The sequence below is a fragment of the Malus sylvestris genome, chromosome 13 (assembly GCF_916048215.2).
Source record: "Malus sylvestris chromosome 13, drMalSylv7.2, whole genome shotgun sequence".
Taxonomy (NCBI): Eukaryota; Viridiplantae; Streptophyta; class Magnoliopsida; order Rosales; family Rosaceae; genus Malus; species Malus sylvestris.
This window is the reverse complement of record NC_062272.1, coordinates 5,656,036-5,674,902: the sequence shown is the minus strand read 5'-3', so window position 1 is coordinate 5,674,902 and position 18,867 is coordinate 5,656,036. Positions and strand designations below refer to the sequence as shown.

The 18,867-nt window shown below is 38.8% G+C and overlaps 5 protein-coding genes across 11 annotated transcripts; 1 reads left to right on the top strand and 4 right to left on the bottom strand.

Annotated features, from left to right (window-relative positions):
* Nucleotides 1–380: 380 nt before the first annotated feature.
* Nucleotides 381–1,774, bottom strand: LOC126597211 (protein PLASTID REDOX INSENSITIVE 2, chloroplastic-like). Its single transcript, XM_050263987.1, has 3 exons — nt 1,457–1,774; nt 1,280–1,375; nt 381–765 (listed from the first exon to the last, which is right to left on the bottom strand). Exons 1-3 carry the CDS (start codon nt 1,691–1,693, stop codon nt 571–573), a joined length of 528 nt encoding a protein of 175 aa, XP_050119944.1. The 5' UTR covers nt 1,694–1,774; the 3' UTR covers nt 381–570.
* Nucleotides 1,775–2,272: 498 nt separating this feature from the next.
* Nucleotides 2,273–5,430, top strand: LOC126597200 (DEAD-box ATP-dependent RNA helicase 22-like). Of its 4 annotated transcripts, none has more exons than XM_050263973.1 (9): nt 2,273–2,655; nt 2,820–3,116; nt 3,274–3,387; nt 3,482–3,900; nt 4,100–4,418; nt 4,511–4,663; nt 4,845–4,896; nt 5,093–5,154; nt 5,266–5,430. In XM_050263973.1, the coding sequence occupies exons 1-8, from the start codon at nt 2,374–2,376 to the stop codon at nt 5,146–5,148; spliced, it is 1,692 nt and encodes a 563-aa protein (XP_050119930.1). In that variant the 5' UTR covers nt 2,273–2,373; the 3' UTR covers nt 5,149–5,154; nt 5,266–5,430. The 4 variants fall into 4 exon arrangements, with proteins under 4 accessions (XP_050119930.1, XP_050119927.1, XP_050119931.1 ...); XM_050263970.1 differs by having other exon boundaries at nt 5,263–5,430; XM_050263974.1 differs by having other exon boundaries at nt 5,093–5,158.
* Nucleotides 5,431–5,925: 495 nt separating this feature from the next.
* LOC126597212 (gibberellin-regulated protein 3-like) lies at nt 5,926–7,436 on the bottom strand. The gene is made up of 3 exons (XM_050263988.1): nt 7,116–7,436; nt 6,936–6,978; nt 5,926–6,309 (listed from the first exon to the last, which is right to left on the bottom strand). The coding sequence occupies exons 1-3, from the start codon at nt 7,212–7,214 to the stop codon at nt 6,125–6,127; spliced, it is 327 nt and encodes a 108-aa protein (XP_050119945.1). The 5' UTR covers nt 7,215–7,436; the 3' UTR covers nt 5,926–6,124.
* A 1,899-nt stretch (nt 7,437–9,335) lies between these two features.
* On the bottom strand, nt 9,336–14,896 carry LOC126597198 (uncharacterized). Of its 4 annotated transcripts, XR_007614175.1 has the most exons (19): nt 14,665–14,894; nt 14,328–14,595; nt 13,652–13,864; nt 13,220–13,278; nt 12,959–13,096; nt 12,761–12,835; nt 12,548–12,631; nt 12,386–12,447; nt 12,169–12,238; nt 11,701–11,776; nt 11,485–11,615; nt 10,934–10,993; nt 10,734–10,808; nt 10,539–10,643; nt 10,363–10,458; nt 10,190–10,270; nt 10,003–10,104; nt 9,564–9,909; nt 9,336–9,526 (listed from the first exon to the last, which is right to left on the bottom strand). XR_007614175.1 is itself a non-coding variant. In XM_050263968.1 (18 exons), exons 1-18 carry the CDS (start codon nt 14,704–14,706, stop codon nt 9,841–9,843), a joined length of 1,788 nt encoding a protein of 595 aa, XP_050119925.1. In that variant the 5' UTR covers nt 14,707–14,896; the 3' UTR covers nt 9,336–9,840. The 4 variants fall into 4 exon arrangements, 3 of the variants coding, with proteins under 3 accessions (XP_050119925.1, XP_050119924.1, XP_050119926.1); XM_050263968.1 differs by having other exon boundaries at nt 9,336–9,909; nt 14,328–14,577; nt 14,665–14,896; XM_050263967.1 differs by having other exon boundaries at nt 9,336–9,909.
* Nucleotides 14,897–16,227: 1,331 nt separating this feature from the next.
* LOC126597201 (IAA-amino acid hydrolase ILR1-like 4) lies at nt 16,228–18,458 on the bottom strand. Its single transcript, XM_050263975.1, has 5 exons — nt 18,001–18,458; nt 17,626–17,751; nt 17,163–17,477; nt 16,939–17,067; nt 16,228–16,759 (listed from the first exon to the last, which is right to left on the bottom strand). Exons 1-5 carry the CDS (start codon nt 18,385–18,387, stop codon nt 16,370–16,372), a joined length of 1,347 nt encoding a protein of 448 aa, XP_050119932.1. The 5' UTR covers nt 18,388–18,458; the 3' UTR covers nt 16,228–16,369.
* Nucleotides 18,459–18,867: the final 409 nt, after the last annotated feature.

Here is an 18,867-nt window from a genome sequence, read left to right as displayed (position 1 = left end):
ATTAGTTGACAAAGATAAACATGATTGTATACAACCAGTGATTAAAAAAAATTTACTTGCAACTCCTTGCACGACATTAAGTGAGAGCGGCTCCGGAATCAGCCCGAAAGCCAGGCCTCTGTTGCTATGTTGAGTTTGCCCAAGATAGGCCGAAGTTTCACCATAAGAACACAGAAGATGTCCCGCCTGACTACGATGTAAAACTACACCCATGCTTACAGAGCAAAACAAATCAGCGAGTGAATTCATTTGCGGAGAACGATGATTTCGATTAAACTGGATTAAGCCTTGTACTTAGGAAAAATCATTCGAAACAAAAAGCTAAAACTAACTCGAAAATTTCAACAACGAATAACAAGTAGAAGATGATCATGGGATCATAAGGCAGAAGGGAAAGCTCTTCATTGATAGACCTCAGGAATACATTTTCACAGCATGATGTTACAACAAAAGCAAACTAACACACGTTCAAATTTCCCTTGCCATCAAGTTTTACAAGCACAACAGATATCGAAACTGCTTGACCAACTCTATAACCTAACCTCGCATAACATGAGCTTGAGCTTCCTGTTAATTTTCATCACCGCCAGTCCATTCGTTCCAGTCCTTGTCGACATGATTTTGTGCCCATTTGATTGCCGCACGAGCTGCTTGGGGGCCTCCAGGTAATCCCCGTTCATTTAGGGTATCGGCCATGTCAATGAACGGAACTACCAGGAGTGTCCCCGGACCACCATACTCGGTGTGCAAGAAAGTACTGAATATCTGTTCAAAGAACGATTCATCATAGGGAAAAACAGTGTAGTGCCCTTGTATTCTACGAATCAACAAGATTCTTCCCTAGATATGATATCGAAAACAAAGTATATAAGTCCATATACAACAGAGGTGGCTTCGAAAATCAAAGCTCCTTAACGACAATAGTTCAGGGCAAGAACATTTCTATAAGCAACCTAAGAACTCGGTCACAAAGTGGTTCTGTTATCCACAAACTGTAACGTGCAAATCCTGCATTTTGCTTTGGATGAACTTTTCTTAAACCCACCTAGCAGCTATGCAACTGCAAAAAGGTGCTTGGGGGGCGGGGATTTGGTCCGTTGTTGCGCATTTCAATAAGTTCATCAAACAGCGGCCAGAACATTAGTCTAATTTAATTGAAATAGTCCAGTCCGGGCCGAGCCACCCAACGAGGCAATGATGTAATGTACATATATTAAGCAAATTAAACAGCCTAAAAAGAAAATTAAGGCAAGTTTAAATCCAAAAGTGGTTTATGTACCTCAGTGCAGATCCCTACGATTTCTTCAACCGAGTCTTCATACGTTTCTTTCTTGGAGAGCTTATTCAAGAGATGGGTCCTCAACTTTTCTGTCTCCTGCACCCGAAAAATCGACAAATCGAATAAAAAATCAAATCTTTTGGGAAAACTAACGAGTAAAATTACACAGAAACTTACGGAATCAGCGAACTCGGGAATTGGGTCGGGAAATTTGTATTCCCCCGCTGCTCTGCATATCTGCTGCTTTCTTAACGACAAAAATGGCGAAGTAGAAGAAAAGTGTATGCTACTGGTTGTTAAAACCCGAACACTTGGAATCGAAGACGTCGACGAAGAAGGAGAGAGGAAGGAGGAGGAAGGGTGGAGCTTTGGAGGAGGCAGTGATAGAAGCGGAGTTACAGTAGCCCAGCTCATTTCTTTCCCCCTCCTCTTATCTAAAACCTCCTCTAAATCCTGGTGTCGTATACACTCGTGGAATTGTGGGATTTCGATTTCTCCTGAGGGCCTTTGACTGTTCGGAATTTACAGTTGAGCCCCATGACTGAAGGGGTCAGTGTGAGAGAAAGACATCATAAGACATGTGCTCTTGCGTCATTAATTTATCACGTGTCAATCATTTACTTTAATATATAGTATAAGTGACAAACATTACCAAAAGTTGACGTTACTAAGACTAAACTTTTGATGGATGGCAATCAAGTGAATCTACACTACGTTGAGACGTTCTATGTCAATAAAAGAAAAACACATGAATAAAAACGTGCATATGTACTTTTATTGGAAAAGAATATCAGCCTTGGAGGGACGAAAGCCATTATATTTTTTGTTTTTGTTTTTGTTTTTGAATAGGGAAACCATGATTTTCGTGTTACAAATTCATTCACTTGAGTAATGTTCTAAACTACTCGCCTGATTAGCAAATGATCCAACAGACCAAAATACGTCAGTCACGAAACACGCCTGCTTGTTGCTGTCACCGTATCCCCTCTTAAACTTCTCTCTCCATCTCCAAACCCAATCTTCACACAGCAACAAGGGTTTATCTCCATATTCCATAAACCCTAATCCCCAAAACCCATCGCTCCGCCACAATAATGCTTCCGTTCTGTAAACTCTCCGCATCTCCGCCCAGATTACTGTCCCAATTCCGGCACTCCTTCTCTCTTCTCTCCAGTTCTTCGTCTTCGTTTCGGATCAGCTTGCTCTGGCTCAGCCACCCTCGCCGTTTCGGAACCGCCACCACGGCCGCGTACCGGAAGGACGGCGGAGATACGTTTTTCACTGAAGAAAGCGTTTCGTGGACGTCCCTCGGCGTATCCGATAAGGTTTCTCAAGCTCTTTACAATGCCGGCCTTGGCCAACCGTCTCTGGTTCAGGTGACAAGTTCAGTCCTACCCATAATTTATTCTTTCATTTCTCAATTTTCTCCATTCGGGCAGTGAAAACTTGAACTGGATTTTCAGATTAGTGATCCCAATTTGTGAAATCGCTTCGAAATTTGAATTTTTATTGATACATTTTTTTTGTATTGGGATTTTAGGCTGCTAGCATACCATCTATACTTTCAGGGAAGGATGTTGTTGTGGCAGCTGAAACTGGTAGTGGGAAAACGCACAGCTTCCTTGTCCCTTTAATTGATAAGCTGTGTAATGCCAATGAGCACGATGAGTCTGCGAATGTTGCTTCTTCTGATCAAGGAGTGTCCCAACCCCGAAAGATTTCTCTTGTTCTTTGTCCAAATGTGACACTTGCAGACCAAGTGGTTCGGATGGCCAACGGTCTTTGTGGCGAAAATGGCGAACCACTTCTAAGTGTTGTATCTCTTTGTGGGAGACAGGTATTGATGTTATTGTTATTCGGTTTTGGATATAGAATGATGCACTTGTATGGTGTTACTTGTATTACTAGATGGATGTGGTTCACCTTCTCTTTCCCTGTGCCTATCAAATGTTTGTGATACAGTTCTCTCACAAAAAAATAAACTTTGATTGCAGGGATGGCCAGTTAATGAACCTGATATCATTGTTTCGACACCAGCTGCTCTTCTGAATAATATTGACCCAAAAAATTTCCGCCGTACGGATTTTATAAGGAGTGTAAAATATGTGGTATGTTTATTTCTCCATTCAAAATCACATATCTATAATTGCATGCATATAGAAAAAGGAATCACATGATTTATGGCCAATTTGGCATTGGCAGGTATTTGATGAAGCGGATATGCTTCTCTCTGGGGGCTACCAGAATAAGGTTATCCGTCTCATACACATGCTCCGGTTTGATGAAAAGCTATTGTCACGGTCAAGTGAAGAGAATCCATCAGAACCCACTTCATCACATTTCAGTTCAGAAGATGAAGACGATCTTCAGACTGAAGATATATTTGAAGAAGAGGGAGATTCTGAGAAAGATGGTGACGTACATGAGGAGGTTGAGGCTGGGCACGTAAAAAGTTTAGACTGGAGGAGAGTGAGAAAAGTTTATAAGCGCAGTAAACAGTACATTTTTGTTGCAGCTACTCTTCCAGCGAATGGAAAGAGAACTGCCGGGGCAGTGTTGAAGAAGATGTTTCCAGAGGCCGATAGGGTTAGTGGAAACTACCTCCATTGTCACAACCCCAGGTGGGATACCTTTTTTTTATCTACCAGTTACCGTTTATATTCTCCTTTGCTCCCTAGATAACTGCTGTAGTGGTGCTATATTGTGCACATTTTGCTGCATGTATGGGGATTTGTTTGGAGTCAATTCTGTTAATAGTAGATGTTTTAACATTGATGTGTTTGTAAGTGTTGTTAATTTGTTGCTTCTGTTATATTTCAGATTGAAGCAAAGGTGGATTGAAGTTACTTTTGATACTCAGGTGGATGAACTTGTAAAGGCTGTGAAACATGGAATTGAGACGAGATCCGCTTCTGGTCAGTGCCGAACTATGGTGTTTGCAAATACTGTTGAGGCTGTGGAATCGGTGGCACAGATATTGACGAGAGCTGGGATTGAATGTTACCAATACCATAAAGATTGCTCCTTGGAAGACCGTGCAAAGACATTGGTTGATTTCCAAGAGAAAGGTGGCATTCTCGTGTGCACTGATTCTGCCGCACGTGGTGTTGACATTCCAAATGTATCACATGTTATCCAGGTGTGTCTGAGGTTTTTTTATTGTTTCAAGTATTCATCGGGTATTTATTAGTATGAACAGCGCTAACTCTTGGCATCAATTACTCATTTCAGGCAGATTTTGCTACTTCTGCTGTGGACTTTATACACAGGGTTGGTCGCACAGCCAGAGCTGGTCAATATGGACTTGTGACTAGCATGTATACAGAATCTAACCGTGACCTGGTTGCTGCAGTTCGTAGAGCAGGAGAACTTGATCTGCCTGTGGTAAGTATAAAAACATACAATTCGAAACAAGATATTCTTAATTATGATTCAACCGTTTTGCTTCCACCTAATCCTCAGTTTTAGACAATGGATTGCATATTGCTGTGTTTTTACTGCTCTGATTGACGATGGAGTCTTTTTGGTGCATCTTGGTAATTATTAGTTTGCTTTCTTATTATAGGAGACGGCATTTAGCAGGAAAAGAAGCTTTCGAAATAAGCTTAAGAAAAAAGGTAAAAGTTCAGATCTTCAACTGTCCAAAACTCAGGAATACAAAGTTGATATAGAAATCAAGTGTACATGCTGAAAAGACTCTAGTGCAGTAGAAGTTCATTAGAATTTTGGTTAACTTATTCGATGAACTGTTATGGTTGGAAACAGATTGGTTATGATATATGGGGCCTGATTCTATCATTTTTGTTCTTATAGCTGCTTTGCAAAGAATCAAGGATTCATCATCGAATGAGGAGAGCGTTCTAGCATAAGACTGGGTAGGTTAGTAGGATAGAACTTTGCATCTTGAATAATTTCGTTATGGTTTGAGTACGTATTGGTTATGATATAAGGGACGGTACTGATTATGATGTTTATACTTTTAGCAGGTATGCCGAAAAATCACTCTCACAGATGTTGATGAGGATGTTGTAGCATAAGAAAGCTAGGTTGCGAGGAAACTGATGTAAAAAGAAGCACACTCGATTCATATTTATAGATATTTAACGTTTTACGACTATGCCATGGTGCTTCTGTAAGATTAATTGACAACATCTCTCTCTCTCTCTCTCTCTCTCTCTCTCTCTCCTGTGGTGATCGATAAGAAATAAAATAAGCTCGTAAGAGCCTTAATCTAGTTCATAAACTCCTTTTCTTTTGCCGAGTAGATGATATCACCGGGCAGCTTACTGCGTTCCGATTCTCTTGCCACCCACAGGAAATGCGCTCCACTTTCTCAGTCCCAATGCCAACTACTCCATCTGCTTCGGAGTCAAAGAAACCATGCTTCCGAAGGAAACATACAAGACCGATTTGGGTAGCTATGCTTCTAACCATCTGGTGCATACTTCGCTGACAGCCTTGCATGCCTCTCAGCATCGGCTCGCTCCATATTATAGTGAAATCTGACTAAACTAATCTTAATGATAAAATTTGTGTCCCCCAACATGCATTCTAAAATTTACAAACTTAAGTTGTTAAGAGCATTTAAATCATGCTTCGCGTTTTGAAGTTACTCCAAATGAAATTGCATAACGAAATAACATGTATTAACAATTTTCGGCACATTGAAAACTCACTCTTGCAGTATCAATACACTTTTACTAAATTAACATACGTTCACATGATTAACATCGACAGAAAATACAAATAACGAAATACATATACGAAAACATCATACAGCATTTAAGTTTTCTGAAATTTATTTATTCCCGATTATTTAAGGCCGTAATTGATAACTAGTGGTAATTAAGGGCACTTGATGCGGTGGTGGTGAGTAGTCATATCAGTGTAGCAGGTCCCGCAGGCTTCTCTGTTGCCGGCGGTGCCGGGAGGAACACACTTGCACCTCATGCAGCAGGTCCCACATGCCCTCGTGCACACGTTTGGCCTCGAGTGCTTACTGCACCTCTGATTGCACAACCCTTCACAGTCTGCAAATTAAAACAAACACACATGCGAACCCAATTCATTAACACTAATTAACAATTGATCACTCTGTACTAAATCAATTGAATTAAGTCACGCACAAATATATATATGAAAGTTTTAACGAAAAGCTCATGGTACTGTTCACTTTAATGAAAAACCACATTTTTACACTAAAAACTCGAACCTGGTACTATTCACTTTACCCTTTATTTTATCCTCGTTAAAACTCAAAGTTTTCAAACCATTTTCATTAGTTTTCCTATATATCTATGCACGTTGTTTAGAGCTGATATGCTTCTCGATTCGAATACTCCTTCACACAATTTAGATCAATATATAGTAAATAAAATAATTTACATACACTATTTTTCTCGTCAGTACACTAAATGCTATTTATCTTTTACCTTTAAGAATATTCAATCCAAAGAAAACTTAAAAGATGAAAATACACACAATTGTGCAGAAGGAAAAAATGAGCGTTCAGAAATCATTTCCTAAGTAAAATATTGATTATAAAAAAAAGAAAAGAAAAAGCAAGTCATTGATTTTTAAGTTAAATTAACTACATGCAGCAATAGAAAGATTGAAATTTTGAAAGCAAACGAAAATTAATGCCATGCATGCATACTCAGGAATGGTAAAAGCCTTCTGTTTGCTCCTTTCACCACCGCCTACAAAAAACACATAAGTAATTAATAACTGGTAAGAAATACTTACAGAAGTTCCAAAAACAGAACCCAAGGAGAAAAAACGAAAGCATTCATGCATGACTAGTGGCTGGTGAGTGGTGACTGATTAATTAGTTAACCTGCGTTTCATGGTCTTCAATGGTAGAATGTTCAGACGAAACCACCGCCATGCGGCCGAAGAGCAAAACCGCCACAACGAGAAGCAAGCGTGACGACATTTTTTTGAGACAGTATATATATTTACTTTCTCTGTTTAGCTTACTCACAGGCTCACAGCAGTCAAAACTAGTGTTTCTGAAAACTTAAGTCTTGAAGTACATAGAGAAAGAGCTCTCCCCTTTTGTTTATATAGTCGTTCTCGTCTTGGTAGAGTTACGTTATTGCCCATGTCTCTTGCACCGTATTTGCATGCGCCCATGTCCTGCTGTTCGGCATGTCTTGAACTAATACGACGCCATATCGGTGTCTGAACCATGACGCACCACGCACTTTGGTGACATAAAATATTTGTCGATATTTCCCAAAAAAAAAAAAAAAAAAACTCGATTTCAATTACCACTTCAGTTCTTTGGCGTACGTGGCACGCAGCTAGCTTCTTGCTTGATTAATCATTCATGAACATCGCATGCAGGTAGAATGCGGCTACTTCTTTCGATTAACTTGTGGCTTAGCCTTGACGGATGCATGCGAACCTAGCAGATCCACATATGACCCTGTTGGTGCTGGACCCTTTTAGTCGGGAAAAGCGTTTATGAAGGTCTTTCAGGACCTTTATTCAATAAGTGTTTCATGAAATGTCTTTTAAGAATATCTCAATAACATTTAACAGGACGTGTACCACACTCAACATATTGCTTTAGCATTTGTCGACATAAGTGAAGATGAAGATATGCCCACTAATTAAGTGCTGGATCTTCCGGAACTAGTATGCATGGCATGCACACGGGCATTACACTTTTCTTTATTCTGCTTAAATGTAATTTTTGTCTCTTAATTCTGTGTATCGGTTTTTTCACTCCAAATACAAGAAATCAGTGCAGAAGTCAGTATCGATAAAACCAAGGGCAAAAGGAAGAAAGGGCCATTACATTTCCATGAGCACCAACACGCATGGGTCGTGGGATAAGGAAGGACATGGCTTGTTCATGGCCAGTGAGGGGATTGAGATTCTATGAATGCATGCATGCATGAATGAATGAACGAGTCGGTTGGAAAACAGTACTGAAGCCCAGCTGGATGGAACTACTTATCAATAATAACAATAATAATAATCTGGTTTCGTATTCAGCAGAGGACAGCTCAAGTCCGGTTGGATGGATTGATATCAAGAGAATGAGAAGTCACTCTCCTTGTACTCGTTATAGGCGTCCGAGAAAAATCGATTCACGAGGATGAAATTGTGTCGATATCTCAAGTCAATCTATATTTTGTACATCAAACTTTTTCATATAGTAATGCATCATTGATTTAAAATACCGTAAGAGTATAACAGCTCTTGACACACTGCAATATTAATCTCATGTTGAGCTGAGGAAGCCTTCACCTTCTTCTTACTAAACGGACGCCTAAAAAATTCCTGCATTTCTGTTCAGGACATTTTTTCAAGGGTGTTATTCACTTTTTTCGTACTCTTCTTTCTGAAAAATAACTTGCATGAAACGTGTTTGTCACTACGTAAATTTAATTTAATAATACAATGTTATGTGTTCAAAAATTTATTATAACGAGACGCTGCGATGATAGTGAGCGATTACATGTAAGTTTTTTTTCTTGAAAATAAAAAAATTGTGGGTCATGTGTAGGCACGGGAACTGAAACAGTGCGTCGTCCAAGTCTTATATTTCCAAGGGGAACCAGAGGCAGCAGAGCAGAGTAAGCTCAAGTAAAATGAAGGAGGTGAGTCTGGTGACACATTAGTCTGTTGGTCCATCGTAGACTCGTAGTATTATCAAAACCAGTCCGACTGCCACGACATGAATGTTGTTTCCAAGGACAGCCACGAACTCTGTTCACCGCTTCCACGTCATAAAATAGACAATATGGACAGTGGGTGACAACTTTCATGGCCTCGTACACCGCTACCATGTCACCGTAATTTTCACGTGTCATGAAAGTTCTTCTCGGATAGTGGCGCTTTCAAATTGGTTCAAATATAATTTAAACATTATTTGGTTCCTTAGTTGTACACAAAATAAGACATTGAAAACACGAAAATATCATGTGTACGTGTCAAACTAAAATTTACGAGGAATGAATCGATACGATGAGGAACCAAGTATTTTCCTAGAGAAATGCTAAGGAAACTCTCAAAGTATGACTCCATAGACTCTGTCACCTCATAGTTTAACGTTAATTCCCATACCAACATAAAATATTGCGCCAAAAACATGAGATGGTAAAGAGTTCCACTCTTTAGAGTCTCCTTAGTCCTTAGCATTTCTCATTTTCCTACAAGGCGCTAGTCATCTTTTACACAAAAATCTTTACAAAACTTGTCTGAATATTTATCAGTTCATATGACAGATACAAGCTTGCAGAATTATTTTAACTCGAGTGATGAACACCACCTCCCACCCCCACCCCCAAACTCAAAAAAATAAAAATTGACAACCTTCTAAGAACAAACAATGCCTATCACTGAAGAGCTAACTATGATCTCTCAACGTCAAAATTTCCAATTGTCAATTGTTCCTGGTAAGTTGAAGTTGATAGGAAGTCAAAAACTTCAACCAAGTGCTTGGACTTTCGAGTTCCTGCCGATGCTTCCAAGGGAAGGAAAGAACCGCGAGAACGGTGTTGTTTCGAGTTTTTGCATCCACATTTCTGGTCTAAAAAGTAAGCCTGCTAGAAAAAAATGTTGATTTCCTTTTCACTCATCTCGTACACATGGTCTCTTGCATCCGTCAAAGCACTCTGCAGCACGATCCAAAACACCGTTACATAGCGAAAACAAAATGGCAAACATAAATGGTGAAACTCGAAGATCCTTGACGCCGAAGGGGATACCTGTCCGAATTTGGTGAGGAAGTTGCTGGCTACGTTCAGAGATGTAACCGTCACGTCTTCATTAGCCTTGAGTGCTTGAGCGATTGCGAAAGCCCCGTCGTCCTGAAAACAAAACCATTGTCAGACGGTGTGCAAAAGACCACTAACATGTGAAAGGGTAAACAGGCAACACAACGCCAATACATACCCTAATTTCGTTGAACCCTAGATCCAATGAAGTTAAAGCTTCATTAACCACTTTTAAGCTACGAGCCAGGCACGATGCACCCTGCATTTTTAACGTATAAAATAACATAAGATTTGAGTGATCATAAAGGGTTAAATGGTGTATGAAGACATTGATTATCTACATTAACGCACTTCATTTCGAAGTCCATTCGCCCGCAAGTCCAGAACACGGATGGTGGTATTATATTTCAACATATCTGCGATGAACTCTGCACCTTTTGCACCAATCTGCAAAACAAAATTTACAATACACGTTAAAAGCTCAGATCTTATAAATAGATAAGCGCATATGCAAAACTATAGATTACCTGGCACCAGCCAAGCTTAAGGGTTTCTATGTTTCCATTAAATTTGAGAACTTCGGATAAAGCCTTCACCCCATCAGGTCCCATGGGATTGTAACCGAGTTCCAACTGAGAGAGGAGAGAAGTGTATGCCATTACATTCATGAATAAAAACGGAAAGATAGAAGAAAAGGTAGAAGATAAAGATTAAAGACTTACAAATGTAATGACGGAATTATCTTTCAATGCTTCAGCTATTGCAGTGACTCCCTTGGCATGGATGTTGTTTCCCCCCTGTAAGAACGATCCCCATGTTTACTAAACTAGCACGTTAAGGACACCGTTTTTCATTTTTAAATAAAAAAAAACACAGATACATTAAAAAAAATGCTGCTAAAAAAGACACATGCTCTTCTCACCATGTCTATGGTTGTTATCGTCCGGTTTTGCTTCAAAGCATCTGCAATTTTTTCAGCTCCCTAGATATGAACAGGATTTACACATCAGCAAGGAACTTGACTTGGCTTTTTAAGTTACAAAACTCTAAACATGCCAATGAAGTACTGTTTAGTTACTTCGTATGTTTTATAGCACAATGTACCAAATTCCAGAATGGAAATACTAAAACTAAGTTCAAACTTATTTTTTCTGTTTTTTTTTTCGGTCGGTCAAATTCTCTGTTCTGTCTTAAGACTGTCAAATGCCAGAAAATCCAAACAGTGATAGCTGTAGCAGTAGATGGTTCAATGCAAGCTGATAACCTTGAAATGAAAAACATATGCTTAATGACTTCATTCATCATAATCGACATCTTTTTGGGGTACACCATCATAATCTACTTTGTATACAAAATTCCCAAATATTCTAGATTGGCTATTGAGTAATTTTCACAATTGAAAAGGAAACCAGACAAACTGTGAGTTCAGATAATTGTGTAGCAGAAGTGATCAACAACTTGAAAATACTATACCTCGTCCCCTATATCATTCATGTAAAGGTTCAACCATAACAAGTTCTTGGTCTTTTTGATATATCCACCAACATGGAAAGCACCTTTTGCAGTAAAAGAGTTGTTGCCAATGTCCAGAAGTGTAAGTTTACCTAAGAAAATATTCATATGAGATAAACTGCAGGAAACCGAAAAAGTCAGACAAAAAAATGGCAATTAATATAGTGAAACACAAACCTTTATGTAATGATAAACCTGACATCAAAGCATTCACTCCTTCATCTCCAATAGAATTTCCATGCAAATGAAGTTCCTGCATATATATATATCATAGCTATTAATATCAGAGCCCTCTCAAAAACTTAACCAATTATGTTGCAAGCTCATATATTTTTATGCAGCAACATTGTGGCAGCTAAAAAGAAGAAATATAACCGGCGTTTCTTGGAAACAATAAATAGGGTTCCATCAATCTTTAAAATTGCTTAAGAGTAGATTTTTGTTAACTTTTGTAACTGAATGTCTTCCTCAGGCTTATTATTGTATGAAAATTCACTTATCTAACTTATTGTATTTCCACTTAACACAGATGTAAAATACCTTGAAAATTTATGCAACATTCAGAGTCATCATCAACATAGAGTAGTAATTTAATTTTGTCGCATTGCAAAACAGAAAGAATAGTGGTAGTGAAGAGACAGGTACCCTTAAAGACTTGTTCCCCTCAAGTCCTTTAGCTAAAGCATTGGCCCCCAGGGCGCCACCATAATTGCCACTGCAAACAAATAAAAGATTGTCAGAAGAATTTCTTTAAAAGAAGCCAAAGCCATAGCCAAGCAATACGCACAAACAAGCGTTACATAAAATGATAAAAGCCAGAAAGTTTGTATTATATGAGAAAAAAAAAGGGAACTTGACTAACTTCAGATGTATATTCCGTAGTGTGTTATTCTCAGCAAGAGCTCCAGCAAGACTTGTAAATCCCTACCTCCATTTTGTAAATTATAAATAGAATCAGTTTAGAGAACTATGACTGAACTCATTGAAGATTATTATATTAGAATATCTGGAAGCCATTCCTTACAGAGTAGTCGATCATATTGTTGTTAAGTTCGAGAACACGTAAGGTTGAATTTTTCTTCAACATTTCAGCAATAGCCCTTGCACCCTGCACAGTGAAATGAACAGCATGCATCTTAAGTGTACCATTCATGAACAAGCCTTTCCTCTTCCATCTTTTGAAAGCACATGAATGCAGTCAATAGGACACCAGCTTGAATAGAAGAAATAATCTAACCTCATCCCCTATGTCAGTACTGTTTAGCTGGAGCTTTTCAATACCATCATTATTCACCAATACATCGCATAGGCACTGTGAACAATAGTACACCACACAAACAATCAGCTCTCTAATTTCGGAAAGCACAACAATGTACAATTGTAAGTTGTGCCTGAGGTGGAGCGAAAAATGTTAGCGGGAGGAATTTGTACTGACCTTAGCTCCCTCATCTCCAATAGGGTTTCCAGAAAGATTAAGAGTTTTTAACATGACGTTAGATTGAAGAACACCATCAAAGGCTTTCATTCCAGTTCCAGTTATTCCATTTGCAGCAAAACTTACTTCTTCAGCAGTCTGAAACACAATAAAGCATGCAATTATAGTCCACAGTAACAGTTTCTTAGTAAACTAAAAAGATAAACAAAAATATATATAACAAAAACAGAGAGCTTTAGTGTCTGATTGATGAACTCAAACCTGATTGTAACCCAAGCTCCCTGAAAGAAAAAACAATCCTTCATCTCCAAAGTTACGACCTGTCAAAACAAAGCATTGCCAAAACATGCATGAGTTATTACATTTAGTTAGTAGATATATTAGAACCTTCAAATGACTGGCATACTAAACCCAGTTTGCCTCCAACAAAAAGGAAGGTACAATCAATGAGGAAGTTAACAAACAATAATAAACCTCTAATAAAAAAAATTATCAATACAACATATGATTTCAAATATCAATTGTTCCAGAAATTAGTGCAATTACAGTTGGTATTCGGATAAAAACTAGTATAAATAAGGAAAAACACGAAAATAAAGCAGAATATGATTTTTTTTTTTTTTAGCTGGCTAGTGTTCTCCAAAAGGCTGGCAAAGATAGAGAAACTACGTTCATGAGTACTACAGCATCTACCTGACAGGTCAACACTTCTGAATGACTTAAGTTCCTTGGCAAAGTCACTGAGCTTCAGCTTGGACTCTCTTTCAATCTTTGCACCCAGACCCGATAATAAATTCGTACCAGCGGCAAAAGACCATTTCATTCCTTGTGCGGGCGTACTGCTCTCTACCGATGAAGTCCTCTGCCGCTTCGGAACAAGGATTTTCTCCACCAATTTCCACAAAACTGTCAGCTGAAGCCATAAATTAGTGCACCAACTTGAGCGACATGGCAAATATAATGACGAATCAACAATGCCGGACCACAAATGACTGATAACACAAGCACAATAAAGGTATCTATTGATTATGACAAAAATTTAAAGCAAAAGCCATTTTCCAGTAGAAATTTGCTAATAATTAAAAATAAATGCATCCTCTATTCGACATTTCAAATTTTCAACCAAGTTAAAGTTTTCAAATTTCTATCCAACATTTAACCAAATTAAAGTTTTCCAATTTCTACCCCACATTTTAACCAAGTTAGAGTTTTCAAATTTCTATCCAACATTTAACCAAATTAAAAATTTTCAATTTCTACCACGCGTTTTAACCAAGTTAAAGTTTTCTAATTTCTATCCAACATTCAACCAAGTCAATTTTTTTGCTGAAGAGACAGTAGAAAAAGGAATTGAAAGCAAAAGCAGTACCAAAAGTGACGGCGAAGAAGGAGGCGACGGGAACGACGAAGGAAGCGAGCTGCTTGACGGGAGCAACAGACAATGAGCTCCCACTCTGTGATTCTCTGTACACTCTTCGAGCACCGGATGGCCTCGAAGCAGCTTTTACCGCCAAGCATCTCCTCCGTCGCGGAAGGATAGGAGGTAAAAACACGCCCTGCGCACGATACCCGAGCCGAGCACTTCCCGGACCTTGGGATTCGAATTGAGATTGCAACCTCTGCGGCCGCAGTAGTATCTTCAAACCCAACAGGAATTTCAGCACTCAAGTAAGAGAGAGAGAGAGAGAGAGAGAGAGAGAAAGTACCTTGGGATGAGAGCAGAGAAAGATGGCGGAAGTGGAGCCCATAGGGTGAGAGTGAGTGGGAAGTTAGAAGGGCATGGAGATATATGTACGGATACGGCTATGGAGGGTTTGTTGTAGTTGCAGAGAGCGAAAGCTGCGGCGGAGACTCTGAAGATTGTTATCGAACAAACGAGCGAGCAGACGATCACTCTATCAACTACCAATACACCTTTCCATAACTTTTGCTTCCGCTTCCTGAAATTTGTTGGGCTTTCTGCCTTTACGGCCCAAAACCCACAGTCTCAATTTTTTTAGATACCCAAAATGATTTAATAAAATTTCAAAAATACCCTTCTTTTCTTTTTCTTTTTTTATAAATATAATTTTCTCTAAACACCTATTTTGGCCAATCAACAAAGATCAAAAGAATAACTACTTAGTTTGAGCCTACGAAAGGAAATTTCATTAGAACAAATAACAGAGGCGTGAATGGGGGAATACGATACCATAAGAAGGAATAGAACTTCATATTCTACTACCTGAAGGAGGAGGTATATGACAATAGCCAAGTTTACGATAAAAGAATCGGACAATGGTATGTATTAGAAGTTTGAAGTCACTAAGTCTTTTATGGTAATTGTATATGTAGGTACAAGAGTTTCTTTTAAATAAAATTAATAGGTGTCTAGAGATGAAATTTGAGTGTATAAAGAACCATTCTTTCTCTAATTTTTTTACTAGTCAAGTCCGATCGATAATTCATCTATAATGTGTACATTGTATTTGCTACTATAATACCAAAACATTATCAATGACATATTGACAATTGGCCGATCTAACCCCTTCATCTTTTATATATAGTCTCAGTCCCTGTATTGTTGTAAGCCATAAACCAAATAGTCATGGCCTCAAAGGCAACGTATGCTCTGTGCTTTGCCCTACTAGTTGTGATTGCTACTGCAGCTGACATGCCGGGTATGCCCGGTATGGCGCCCCCCCCCCCCCCCCCCAGCATCACCCCCCTCTGGCAGCAGCTTCACATATCCATCCATGGTTGTTGGATTCCTCGCTTTCGTTGCCGCCGCGGTTCTTGTCTAGAGGGAGGGAGGAAGGTTCTGATCGGCTCTACTATTCTTAGTCTTTTGTTATCTGTATTATTATGTAATTTGGGGGAATTTCACATGTCATGGTTTATGTTTTGCTTTTGTGATTTTGGTTGACATGTTGGTGTAATAATGTATTCTCTCTAAACTTGTTCAAGCATTGATCATTGAATCCTTCTACCGTAAAATAAAGGTCTAAAATAATAAAATCTGGAATGTGTTAACTTGTCATTATGAAAAAGTAAACATAAAAGGGAAAATCTCATTTACCATCCGACTGATGTGATTAGACCTGACAACTTATCGTGTTTTACTAAATTCATATAACGTGTTTTGAAAAACCCAATACTGACTCGTTAACTTATCGTGTGCAAACATATAAATAAAAATCATGTACATATCAATGGAATTGTATTGTGTTGACCCGAACAACTGCAAATTTAATTGCCATTTTTGCAAACTTGGTTATCAAGCAAGTAAATCCAAATTAAGTTAGTTTGTGATCATTGATCATTTAAATCATAAATCACAAGATCCTATACTCAAGACACTCTGGGTGAATCGAGATTTTTTTTTTTTTAAACTTTTAAGGATGACACAAAATGAACATATAATAAGGATTTTCAGAAATTATGAAGGTGCAACTTTACAGTTGAATCTGATAGGAAAGAATGGGCAAAAGCTGCATGTATGGCAGCCCCAATGGGAAACACATCCTCATCGATGATGTAGTTAGGACTATGTGGTGCATGTATGGCTCCTATCTTCTCATTTCTTGTGCCTAAAAACAGCATGAATCCAGGCACCTTGTCTAAGTAAAAAGCAAAATCCTCACTCCCCATGGAGGTATGAGCTAGTTGTATGTTTTCTTCTCCTACTATTTCGCTCGAGATTCCCCTTACTTGTTCATAAATTCTCTCGTCGTTTACAGTAGGAGGGATGGTAGGATGTTCCTTCCCTAAAAACTCGACCTCAGCGGAGCACCGGTGCACGGCTGCCTGCCCTTTTACAACCTGTCAGCAAGAATGAATTTCAGTTGTCTGTTTACGCTTATCTGGACATGGTTACAGTTTGCTAAACAAACAATAAGTCGTACATAATAAATCAGGTTAGCGTTTCTTCGATTCTGTTTATTTCATATGCAATTTTGAATTTTGATAAAAAGTTGGTAACCGGTTCTATATGTGCCTACCTCTTCGATTCTATTCATGAGTCCCTTGAAGTTCTTCTTGCTAAAAGCTCTAAAAGTACCAGAAATTGTAGCTGATTCCGGGATGACATTAAAGGAAGACCCCGCTTTAATCACAGAAACAGAAACCACCTGCATTAATGTTCAAGCAAAATCCTGCATCCTCTTCAAAATAATCACAGACGAAATTACACAAAAAAAAAAAAAAAAAGGAACAGTATACATACCTGGGAATCTAGAGGGTCTGTTTCCCTCGAGACGATGCTCTGCAAACTGATTACAGATGTTGATGCTGCCAAAATCGGATCAATGGATTGCTGAGGAATTGCTGCATGACCCCCTTTCCCGTGAATTTTCGCCTTGAAGCTCCCACAACCGGCTAGAAATTCTCCAGGCCTCAATCCAACAACGCCAGTCGGATAATCAAGCACTATGTGCATCCCAAAAACTGCCTCCACATTATCAAGCACCCCTTCTTCAATCATGTCCTTTGCGCCTACACCGCGTTCCTCAGCCGGTTGAAATATAAGTACAACAGTTCCCTGCAATAATCTGATAGATTTAAAATATGACATACGTGCGGATAAATTGAGTGGTTAGCGTCACATTAATTAGTTAGCTTTCAGCATTCGAGCGCCTGTATATATCAGCAAATGAGTTTTTATTAATTAACTTAATATTTCACTTCACCTGTAATGTGTCTTGCAGTTGTTTTAGTATTTTTGCAGCGCCAAGAAGCATGGCGACGTGGCCGTCGTGGCCGCAAGCATGCATTTTTCCCTCCACTTTGCTCTTGTTCTCCCAGTCCACCATTTCCTATACTCATATGCAGAAAAGTGCTGTCAACATGACAGTGCTTTTTTAAAAAGCATCAATTTTTTTCAACATTCCACTTTTAATACCTTGTTACAAACACTTTGATTAAAAACCAGTGACAAGGAATAAAGTAGCAACAGAATATATATCTATCAATCTGATCAAAACCCAACAATTTAAATTGCCTTTGAGAAAAGAAGGTTAAACAAACAAAATTAAATTAAATATAGTGAGAAATAATTAATTAACCTCAATAGGCAAAGCATCCATATCAGCTCTCAGAGCAACAAAGGGAGGAGAGCCAGAGCCAATCGTGGCTACAACGCCAGTTTTAGCCACAGGCCATTTATAAGCAACACCGAGTTTTTCGAGCTCCCGGCGAATGAGTGCACTTGTTTCGAATTCTTCATATGAAAGTTCTGGGTTCTCATGCATTTCCCTCCTCACACTTTTCATCCAATTCACTGTGCTGGGTTCATTGGCCAGCCTAACTATCTGGTCTTTCACTGAATAAGTCTGATATGTGGAGAACGAGTTGAGATGATCGGTTGGGTTACTTTGGAGTTTCAGAGAAAAGCACAAGGGCATGGCGATGGAGATTATTAGGAACAAAAGTTGCAGAAGAAGAAAGTCCATGTTGCACAAATTGCAGATGGAATAATGAGCGAGTAGCTTTGCTAGGTATAGTCAAATATATACACATATATATATACACAAATTAAAATTAAAATGATACAGTGATTTTAAAGACTTTTCAGCTTTGAAATGAATGAAAATGACACCAGCACCGGAAAAAAAAACGGAGAAAAAGAAATGCTCTTTCGTTGAGGAAAATCAAAACTTCAAAAGCTTCTGAAAGTAAAACAAAATATTCCTAATTTTACTCGATCTGAAAATATCAGAGATTATGTAAGCGTGGATTATTCTACTTGGTAATAGTAATACGGTTTCTTTTTCTTGTTTCTCTGACTTTATCCGCCATCGGTCGGCTGAGGAATTGAGTGATGCCTGGGGTGGATTGGACCCGACCGCATTATGTGGAGCAGATTGTAACAGCAGGGAGATGCATGCAACTGTACTGACAAGTGACTACCTACCTAAAAGGGCAAAATAGGT